The sequence below is a fragment of the Paramormyrops kingsleyae genome, chromosome 6 (genome assembly GCF_048594095.1).
Source record: "Paramormyrops kingsleyae isolate MSU_618 chromosome 6, PKINGS_0.4, whole genome shotgun sequence".
Classification (NCBI taxonomy): Eukaryota; Metazoa; Chordata; class Actinopteri; order Osteoglossiformes; family Mormyridae; genus Paramormyrops; species Paramormyrops kingsleyae.
In genome coordinates, this window is record NC_132802.1 from 32,355,456 (window position 1) to 32,365,602 (window position 10,147).

General features: G+C 43.3%; 1 protein-coding gene and 1 non-coding gene across 3 annotated transcripts; one reads left to right on the top strand and one right to left on the bottom strand.

Annotated features, from left to right (window-relative positions):
* Nucleotides 1-1,400: 1,400 nt before the first annotated feature.
* LOC111856156 (uncharacterized) lies at nucleotides 1,401-7,265 on the bottom strand. 2 transcript variants are annotated; one of them, XM_023835890.2, is made up of 10 exons: nucleotides 7,148-7,265; nucleotides 6,305-6,555; nucleotides 5,857-6,030; nucleotides 5,610-5,767; nucleotides 5,158-5,356; nucleotides 3,689-3,785; nucleotides 3,283-3,454; nucleotides 2,770-2,970; nucleotides 2,267-2,373; nucleotides 1,401-1,969 (listed from the first exon to the last, which is right to left on the bottom strand). In XM_023835890.2, exons 1-10 carry the CDS (start codon nucleotides 7,172-7,174, stop codon nucleotides 1,904-1,906), a joined length of 1,452 nt encoding a protein of 483 aa, XP_023691658.1. In that variant the 5' UTR covers nucleotides 7,175-7,265; the 3' UTR covers nucleotides 1,401-1,903. The 2 variants fall into 2 exon arrangements, with proteins under 2 accessions (XP_023691658.1, XP_023691657.1); XM_023835889.2 differs by having other exon boundaries at nucleotides 1,401-1,972.
* A 340-nt stretch (nucleotides 7,266-7,605) lies between these two features.
* trnai-aau (transfer RNA isoleucine (anticodon AAU)) lies at nucleotides 7,606-7,679 on the top strand. Its single transcript has one exon. It is a non-coding gene; the product is annotated as a tRNA-Ile (tRNA).
* The last annotated feature ends 2,468 nt before the right edge of the window (nucleotides 7,680-10,147 follow it).

Here is a 10,147-nt window from a genome sequence, read left to right on the forward strand (position 1 = left end):
CAAAACTAACCGAGATAAAGTATCAGTATAATAAACGCGTTAAAAAAAGCAGTTAATACCGTTAATTGCTATATTTCTTAATGATCAATATGTCTACCACATGATAAGTTGCCTTAAAACTTAGATATCGTTTTTAGGGTATTGCTGTAAGTTGCGCCTAAAACAAATACGTCAAATTCTGGAAATAGAACTCTACAGGGGATAACTTTAAAACTAAGATATTAGAACAGGGAATCAAGGCATGCATAAGTATTCATGGAAGTGTGTACCTCAGTTTCCATTGGCTGAATTCAGGCAGTTTTATTTGGCATTTATGGACTCTGTATATCATTATTTAGGCATTGCCTAAACTGCAGCACCTTAACAACGCAGACGATTACATTTTTAAAGATATCTTGTTTTGCAAGACAGACCAATCACCTGAATCTGCTCACTGGAATTTCCTGAAAGTGTTTACATTGTTTGTTGAGTCATTAGATTCTACCAGCTGCAAACTCATGTGTGAACATACGCAGTACTGAATTTGAACATTCAAATCACTTAGAGGATAGACTGCATATGGTCAGCCATTTTTAGGTGGGTATTATCAAATTTGTTAAATATTTCATGCGTGCCATGAGAAGCTACTTGTGGGTACTTCAATCAGATGAAACATCCAATTTGCATAAGCGTGAGGGCCTTTGATTAAATGAGGAAAGCTACAGAGCAGACATGCTGAAGTCAGTGCGTTACCGGGATCAGAGGAGGGAAAGGGAGAAGATGGTTGCTTTACGGTGCTTGGAAAAACTCAAGCCCAGCTGTTAAATGCACTCATACTGTGTACATTTATGGGGCAGTTAGGGTCCAAAGCCCAAGGGCTGCTTCCCAGCAGAGGCCGCCCCCATTTAGACCACAGTTAAAGCAGAATGACTTTACTCTTAAATGATTAATTCTAATAATTTCCTGTGTTTTTAAATGGACCTGTTTTGATATATATGGTTCAGCTTATGCCCCCAAACTGATAAATAGCCTAAAAGTTGAAGCATTAAAGTCACCTGTTAAATTTTTCGTTCATAATAAACAGAAGATTAAAATGAATCAGACCTTTGCCCACTAAAGGAAAGTCAAAATAAGCAGATACCTGTATTCAGCTATGAGAATAAGTGACCATTACATTTAAATGATAACTAAGAGTTTAAAGAGCCGCAGGCACCCACTAAACTTTTATACCCACCGCAGTAGTGTACTCTATTACAATTAGTCACACAGATCATAGACTATTACTGCACTCTCACCAGAAGGTGTCAGTATTGCCAAGAGAATTGGTGACAAAAATTCCCATAAATTTTAAACTTGATTTTTTTTTGGGGGGGGGGGGACCCCACTACAAAGATTATAAACTCATTTCAGTACCAAAAGTGTTGAATTATTTGTTTATTTGAGTTAATCTCCATGTTAATAGGTTTTAAAAAGCTCTCCTGTAAAATCTCCAATATTGTTATATAGATGTTTCCAAAACAGTTAAAACTACTACAGATTTTCCCACGAATATCATGATTAAACAGTAAACAGTTACATTGTAATAACATCCATCAATCCATCTTCCGTAACCAGATTCAATATACAAAATTTAAAAACAGACACTCCGATGCTGTAGCCTTGCATGTAATTAAACAGCAATCTGACAGTATCAGTACTGGATGCTATAGTACATAAATATTCATTGTATGGATTCATTCTGGTCAACTACATTCTAGATGAAAAACTGGCTAGCTTTCTAACAATTCTATCCATTAGTGTGTGTACCTCTACGTGTATATATTGATATGTACATACAGACACATAGCTGCTTTATGTAGATAGTTGGCGTCACAGCTGTATGAAGGAACATGCTGTCCTGCTGGGCATTCCAAAGCCCCGCCCATCACCGGTTCCCTCTGTGCTCCGTGGGGGCCGGCAGGGACCTCCTGTTGCGTAGATTGTATCTCGGCTGCTTCCCGCCCAGGGGTGTACGTGTAGGCAGAGGAACAAAACACAGCATAATGACAACCTAATTAAGGTTATACAGAGAGCATAAATTACTGTTGATTAAGCAGACCCTGCCATAGCACATCACCAAGGAAACGAGATGCTGGGTGCAAGCATGTAACCCAGAGGGCTTTTGCCTTCTATTGGCATATGGGGTTTGATGTCTGGGTATTGGATTTAATACAGGATTATATATGGACACCTTTGTTGCCAGGAACCTACTAGTCATATTATTTGGTCTGTTGGGTTGTGCACTTACCTGACTATCATTAACCAAGACGCTGTACGTGAGAGCGGTGGGGGGCCTCTCTCGAGAGCGTGAGGACTGAGGTTGACCAAGCCTCCCAGAGGTCTCCAAGACAGTGGCTCCACAATTCAAAGCAGCACAAGAGTAGTGTTTAGTTACAAAGATCATCAACTATAAAAATGCACTGGTGCATTGAATTGCACGGGAAATGATGAAGTGACGTGTTCAAGAAAATGAGCCAAATCAAGAAATTCTGCCAGTTTAAAATCATAACCAAAAAGCACTCAGGCATCTTAGTGCTTCAACTCTTCAAAGTGACCTGGAGACGTCTTGGGATAAAATCATTTTCATGCACAGAATTTATAGTAGATTTGAATGGCAGGATCGGTCTTATGCCAAATTGAATGCAAGCAACAGGAGTTACTGGGAAAGTAGGGTAACATCGTGGGCACCAAATCAGCATCTGATGACTGTCAGTTGGCGTGTCAGTGGAAGGGGCTGGAGGAACGTCTTACCTTCCTCCAAGTCCAAATGAGACGGCCCGAGTGAAACAGATGGCATGTGAATTGTGGAAGAATTGAAGAGTATGACAGACTGATCCTGCAGCGCAGTACTCAAGGATTCATCCTTGACCCTTCTCCAGCGCTCTGCCCTCAGACTCTCTCTTGCTTCCTTCTTCATGAGCTGCATTTCAGCAACAGCCTTATTAAAGCATTCTGGACAGAAAAGACAAAGAGGTTCCTCTCAGTTGTAAGTGTGGATATGGTAGGTAACAGCTAGAGCAGGGGTGGGCAATCTTATCCATAAGGGCCGGTGTGTATGCAGGTTTTTGGGATAACCTGTAGGTCAGCTGTTCAAACCCAGGTGTGAGGACTCTTCAGCCAATCAGTCCTCTAATAAGGGATTTGCAGTGAAAACCCGCAAACACACCGGCCCTTTGCGGATAAGATTGCCCACCACTGAGCTAGAATCACATGACTAAGGTACATGTAACTGTGCAAGTGCAAGACGGGGGAGGGGTGGGTCACCAGCTTTCTGCAGAGCCAGCTGAAGGCTGGAGTGTGATTCCTTCAGTTGGGTCAGAATTTCCAGGCTCTCCCTGCTTACATCCCTGAACCTCACTCCCACATAGATCAGAACCAGCAGTCCCAAGAAAACCATGCCTCGCCGCAGTAGCGCCACCAGCTGGTCAATCCGCTCCTGGCGAGGAACAAACTGACAGTCAGCGACCTAGGGGAATTCTTCAGAGTAAAATTTTAGATCATTTGGCAATCATAGTATACGGGGTAGCAGTAAAATACACAGCCACTAATTATGCTGCTTTTAGTTACGGGGTATGCGGCAGATAACCTTGATTTTTGAACTTTTGCCAGTGACTTTTATGCACGGCCTCCATGGAACATGATCGACAAAGCAATTTAGTTACGTACTCACCATCTGCTGGTACCCAGAATCCATGGAGTCCAACACAGCATTACAGATTATCCTTTCCAAATACACGTTTACTGCCACCAGCACGAAAAGGATTAGCCTACAGATAAAAAATGTTTTACACACAAAGAATTCCCAAAAAATACCCCAATTTTTTCCAGTTCTAACAAAAAAAAAACCCTCAAAATCTGCTGTGCAGCATGTAACACATCGCAATGGCCTGCTGACATAGCAGAGGGTGCACTCTCCTCACGTACCTCCTGTCAAAGTAATTATTTTCCTTACTACAGGTTACACAGTAATTGAAGAAGCAAAACCTCCTCCATCATCACCATCAACACTGGCACCCCACAGGGAAGTGTGCTGAGCTCCCTGCTTTACTCTCTCTACACCCATGACTGTGTAGCTAAGTACAGCTCCAACTCCATCTTTAAGTTTGCTGACGATACCACCGTAATAGGTCTGATCAGCGAGGACAATGAGACGGCCTATAGGGAGGAGGTCAGACACCTGGAAGATTGGTGTCAGAACAACAACCGAGACCTCAACGTCAAGAAAGCTAAGGAGATGATTGTGGATTTCCGCAAACAGGCAACAGAGCACAGCCCCATCTACATCGGAGGTGAGGCTGTGGAGCAGGTCAGCAGCTTTAGGCTCCTCGGAGTCACCCTCACTGATGACCTCAAATGGTCAAGTCACACGGCGGCAATAGTCAAGAGAGCACAACAACGCCTCTACTTCCTCAGGAGACTGAGGAAAGCCCGGATGTCCCCCACAACCCTGTGTAGATTCTACAGGTGTACTGTGGAATCCATCCTGACAGGATGCATCACATCCTGGTACAGCAGCTGCTCAGTTCAGGACCACAGAGCTCTGCAGCGTGTGGTGCACTCAGCACAGATGATCACGGGCACACAGCTCCCTGCGATCCGCGATATCCACACTACACGCTGTCTCAGGAAAGTGAACCGTATCAGGCAAGACCCCAGCCACCCTGCACTGTCACTTTTCACCCTCCTACCATCTGGGAAGCGACTGAAGTCCATTCGGACGCGTACCTCCAGGTTTAGGAACAGTTTCTACCCAACTGCAATCAGACTCATGAACAATCAGTAACCTGTGTCACCTCCACTGCTACCCATACATATACTTCTCTCTGTCTCTTGGTCTTATTTATTTTACTTGGTCTTATTTATTCTACTTATTTAAAATTCACTTTATCATTCATGTCATCTCTTGTCATCCTGTTGTCTGTCTTGCTGTCTATGTTCACTGTCTGCAGGAGCTCATGCAAGTAAGCATTTCATTGTACACGGTACTTGTACTTGTACACATGACAATAAAGAATTGAAATTGAAAATTGAAATCTCTGACCTTTAATTTCTGAATAAGCTTCCCATTGCTGTTAACTACAAACAATATGGCAGTCTTGCATGAGTACTGTGTCACCAGTTCAAATAATGGAAGCCCACCTAGCTGCAGCAGTGCGCTTGGTGGCTGTCAGCAAGAAGGCGATGCATAGCCCCAGTGTGTTGTATAGCAGGGAGCCCAGTGTATGGGACTCCGACATGACAAAGTTCTGCAGGAATGCTATGCGGCCAAAGATCTCGGAGAACGCCAACTGCTGCTCCTGCGCAGTGTGCTGCAGATCTGCAAAGACATCCTTCAGGCCTGCAGGGCCAGTAGAGTGCATGAGAGGTACGAAATTGGACAATCGGATTGGCCGAGACATATTCAAACAGAATAGGCAGTGTGAAGAAACAATGTGAAGAGATGAAGATGTGCAAATGCCAAAAAAAACATCCAACGGTATCAAGAAAGTCCAGATGGTCCTTGGAAAATGCATTTGGACTCGCATTTCCCCTAGAAAGGCAAAAAATTGCCAGAGAGCACACACCCGGTATACTGTTACCAATACAATCACCTTGTGTGGAGTCATGCAGTGTAAACTTGAGTTCCTCCCCATTACGCAGTATGGCCTCTTGGGATTTGAGGGCCACACGCTGGGCCTGCACCAAATCCTCAGCCATGCGCTGAGTCGAGGCCAGCTGTTCAGCCACTCCTGCCGAACTCTCGGTCAGCCTGCAGGAAAACGGCACCGGAGCTGTTACTGTGGGGCCCGAGGTGCACAAAGTCTCCCACAACAGGGAGTTCCCACTGCATTTCGTCACCTGTGAATGGTGCCCTCTGCACGGTGCTGCCAGTGCTCACTCTCCAGGAAGTGGCAGATACTGTGAACGTGGGTGAAGAACTCTGTATATGTAATGAAAGCCACAGGATCCATGTCTTGTGTGCATTCCTTCACGTTGCTGTCATCCATGCATTCCGGGAATGGGCGATTTGATCTACGGGAAAAAATTACACACCCAATACAGTTCCACTTCCAGCCATACACAGATCATAATATTGCATTGATAAATCCTGACACAGCAAGGTGATCAACTAGACTCTTAACAGTTAATCTGAGTGATAAACTGAAAGACTGAAAATAACAGTGGAAAATATTAAAAGGTGACCCTCTGCGTTTAACCCATAGGATTTCCACTTCCTTATGAAAACAGATTATACAAATTACAAACGGAAGCACAAGATCCAGCCACCAAACAGTAATTCCATCACCTGCGAAGGTGACAATGGGTGAAAGCCAGCGCAACGCGGCTCTGGGTCTCCTCGGTGAACTGGCGGCATCTGGCGCGGATCCTCTCCAAGGCTCGGGACCAGCACGCGCCGTAGACCGGCTGCGCGGCGAAGCCCTGCAGCCTCCGGAGCTCCGCGCGGCCTCGCGCTTCCACCTCGTCGAAGTCACGCGCGCAGCACTGCGGCCAGGAGCAGGCGGTCGCGCACAGAAAGAGAAGGATCCACATGTTCTGCTGAAATAACCCGGCGACCAGGAGAGACTTGGTCAAAAGGAACACGGCGTTTTCCCCCAAAACGTGTAATGCTTAATAGCTTTCGACGGTTAAGGGCGAATTACAGAAAATGGGCGTCTGGTGAAAAATTCTATAAGGGACTACATATAGCACAATGGTTTATGAACTTATTAGTTACACTTTTATTGCGTGAGGCCCTTAAATTCAGCAAGCAGACTTTTCACCAAGCACGAACGTGCAAAAACATTACGCTTATTTTCCTATTTCAATGTCTCTTAAAAGCTTAAAACACTAGAACCACGACCCAACGATATATTATTAGCTATCAGGAAGTTTATCCGTAGGTCAAATTAGCGAGCCAAATTCTGATTTGTCAATGTATTGATGATGACCTTTGCTTCTTCGTGGAGCAGAATGTGATCAAAATACTCGTTAGGAGTGTATGGACCAATGTAACACATGCAACTTTATGCTCATAATAAAAAAATCATAGAAGTGTTTTAAATCTGTCACTAGGAGCATATTTTGATAAACAAAGGTAAGTGCAATCCTAGTAATGTAGACATTCCGGCCGTTCAGTACGTTTATTTACCATATTTGTACAAACGTGGAAAAACATGAACTGACGCGATCCCAGCAGGATACAACGAGCTAGCTTTAATCTATTCTTCAAATTAGAGACTAGAGAATAAAACGCTTAATGATTTGTATTTCATTAGGGATCCAAGCAGCGTATCTGATGGCACCCTATTGTTTTTTCATTATAAAGAAAACAACATTTACAATGAAAGGGCCGTTTAACGTGGACGTTTAGACGTTATTTAGTATTAGTTGCAGCTGAACGCTGGGGTGAAAATGATCATGGGGACACCAAGTTAGCTTTACCCAGTTAAGGTTATTTGCATTGGTTGAGGCGTTGGCTAAAAATCGCCGATCCTCGTAAATCCTGACTACTATCGGGAAGATAGAGACTTTAAAACTTTTGAATATTCCGTCAGTGGAGTGTGTTGAAATGAGACATTTATGTGGAATAAGAGTAAGCGCGTGTATGGCCGGTTAGCTCAGTTGGTTAGAGCGTGGTGCTAATAACGCCAAGGTCGCGGGTTCGATCCCCGTACGGGCCAGTGTCTTTTTTTTTCTTCTTCTTCAAATATGTGAATTTAGATGTTTGGTGTGACGTGACAACATGTAGCTATACACCGGTCAGCCATATCATGAAAACCATTGACAGGTAAGATGAATATCATTGATCTTGATACAATGGCACCTGTCACAATGGCACCTGTGCCACTATAAATTATGCAAGTGAACAGTCAGTTCATAAAGGATATTTTGTAAACAGGAAAAATGGATGTGTATAATAAATAAATAAATTTGGAGCTTTTCCACTGCCACCATGCAGGAACCAAGCCATACCCGCAAACTAACAGTTTTCCATTGCAAAGTATGCAAGCCGTACCAGAGCTGTACCTTCACTGACTTGACACTCCTTACTAGCAGGGCCGAAAGCGTGACCAAACATAGCCTCGCCACCCTCTGATTGGGCGAAATACACGGAGATACTAAAGATCTACATCGATAAGGGGAAAAGGGACATATTCCATATATTATGCATTATTAGTATCACGATGTACTGAGCCTTTCCCGATAACTTAGAACATTTCCAACATCCAACTTAAAGAAATACTGTAGAACAGGTGAACAAATAAGTAAATAAGCAGGTTTATGTCACTATCACTCTCCAAACCTGGCAAAGCCTTTACTGAGCCATCCCTTCCGCAGTGGAAAACCGAAGTGAGCCGGAACCGAGGAGGATCTAGTCTCAGTTCGTGGTACAGGTCGGGTACCACTCTGTTCCTGTATGCCAGTGGAAAAGCGCTGTTTGACAAGGGCAAAATTGTGATGGCAAGATGAGTGGGCCAATGCATTTCTAAAATGGCAGGTCGTGTGTGGTGTAACTGGTATACAGTGATCAGTACCTACCAAACATGGTCCAAGGTTGGCCAGTCAGTGGACCAGTGATGGGTTCATGGATGCCCAATGCTCATTGAGGCACATGGGGAGCAAAGGCTAGCCCACCTGGACCAATACCACAGGAGAGCTACTGTAGTTCAAATTGCAGAAAAAGTTAATGCTGGCTATGATAGAAAGGTGTCAGATCACACAGTGCATTGCAGCTTGCTTTGTATGGGGCTGCGTGGCCACAGATCAGTCAGAGTGCCCATACTGCCCCCTGTCCACTGCCAGAAGACAATGGAGCAGTGGAAGAAGGTGGCCTGGTCAGATAGTGTCATTTTCTGTTGCGTCATGTGGATGATTAGGTTTTTATGAATTGTTTACTTGAGGAAGACATGGCACCAGGATGCACTATGGTAATAAGGCAAGCTGGTGGAGGCAGTGTGATGCTCTGGGCAATGTTCTGCTGGGAACCTTGGGTCCTGTGATTCTTGTAGAAATTACCTTAATATGTACCACCTAAACATTACTGCAGACCAAGTACACCCTTCCATGGCAAAGATATTTGCCAATGGCAGTGGCCTCTTTCAGCAGGATAATGCGTCCTGTCACACTGCAACAATTGTTCGGGAATGGTTTGAGGAACATAAAAAAGAGTTCAAGGTGCTGACTTGGCCTCCAAATTCCCCAGATCTTCAATCGAGCTGCTGTGTGATGTGCTGGAGAAACAAGTCCAATCCAAGGAGGCCCCACCTTGCAACTTACAGGACTTAAAGGATCTACTGCTAACATCTTCGTGACAAATACCACAGGACACCTTCAGAGGTCTTGTGGAGTCCATGCCTTCATTGTTCAGAGCTGTTTTTTCTTGCAGAAAGGAGACCTATACATAATATTAGGCAGATGGTTTTAATGTCATGGCTGATCGGTGTATGTTGTCAACTGTGATTTAAGTAAACCATTTTAAGAATGGCAAGTCCATTTAGTATACTTACTGCTTTTTATATATACATAAATTTCTATTAAACAAACAAATAATTGAAATTTAAATTGAACTTATTTTTTGGAAATTATTTTTCAATTTCCATTAATATAACTAATGACTAAAACAAATTGATTTAACGTCAGAAAAATCAAAAGACAAACATATCTAAATTTGTGAAACAATCCTTTTGTTCTCTTTACAGGCACTACTTCTAAGAGTTATTCAAGCAATAAATTACACCTGATAGTGCAACATGCAGTCTTTTCTTGTTTGTTATTTTAATGATTTAGTATTACTAGATGAACTGGCTTAAATTGCACTTAGCATGTGATTGTGTGTGTTTTCCACTGGACCGTTTACTGGTGCCCATGGTGTTCTTTTCTCTGTGCCCTATGCTTACTGGCATATACTTCAGCCTCACCAGGCCCCGGTACTGTTTGAGTGGTTATGGATGGACATATATAAGTAATTGCATAGGAAAAATTTGTGGAATTACTTTGGGTTCATGTAAGAATAGATGACAGTAGTTAAAAATTGTTGCAGTTCCATTTATTCTCTTAAAAATGCAATTCTCTAAATTCTTACTGTTGGCTGCTGCTTCCATTCATAAATGTTTTAAAGTTTGATATTATTATTAGTAGCCATGCTGTA

What these genes read in the sequence shown, in the direction of transcription:
- LOC111856156 (XM_023835889.2), bottom strand. Translation starts at nt 7,174, where the DNA reads ATGTTTTTCCACGTTTGTACAAATATG. An exon ending in GCAGAGGGCACCATTCACAG is followed by an intron (nt 5,768 to 5,856) that starts GTGACGAAATGC and finishes GTTTTCCTGCAG; the next exon opens with GCTGACCGAGAGTTCGGCAG. An exon ending in GCTGGCTCTGCAGAAAGCTG is followed by an intron (nt 2,971 to 3,282) that starts GTGACCCACCCC and finishes TTTTCTGTCCAG; the next exon opens with AATGCTTTAATAAGGCTGTT.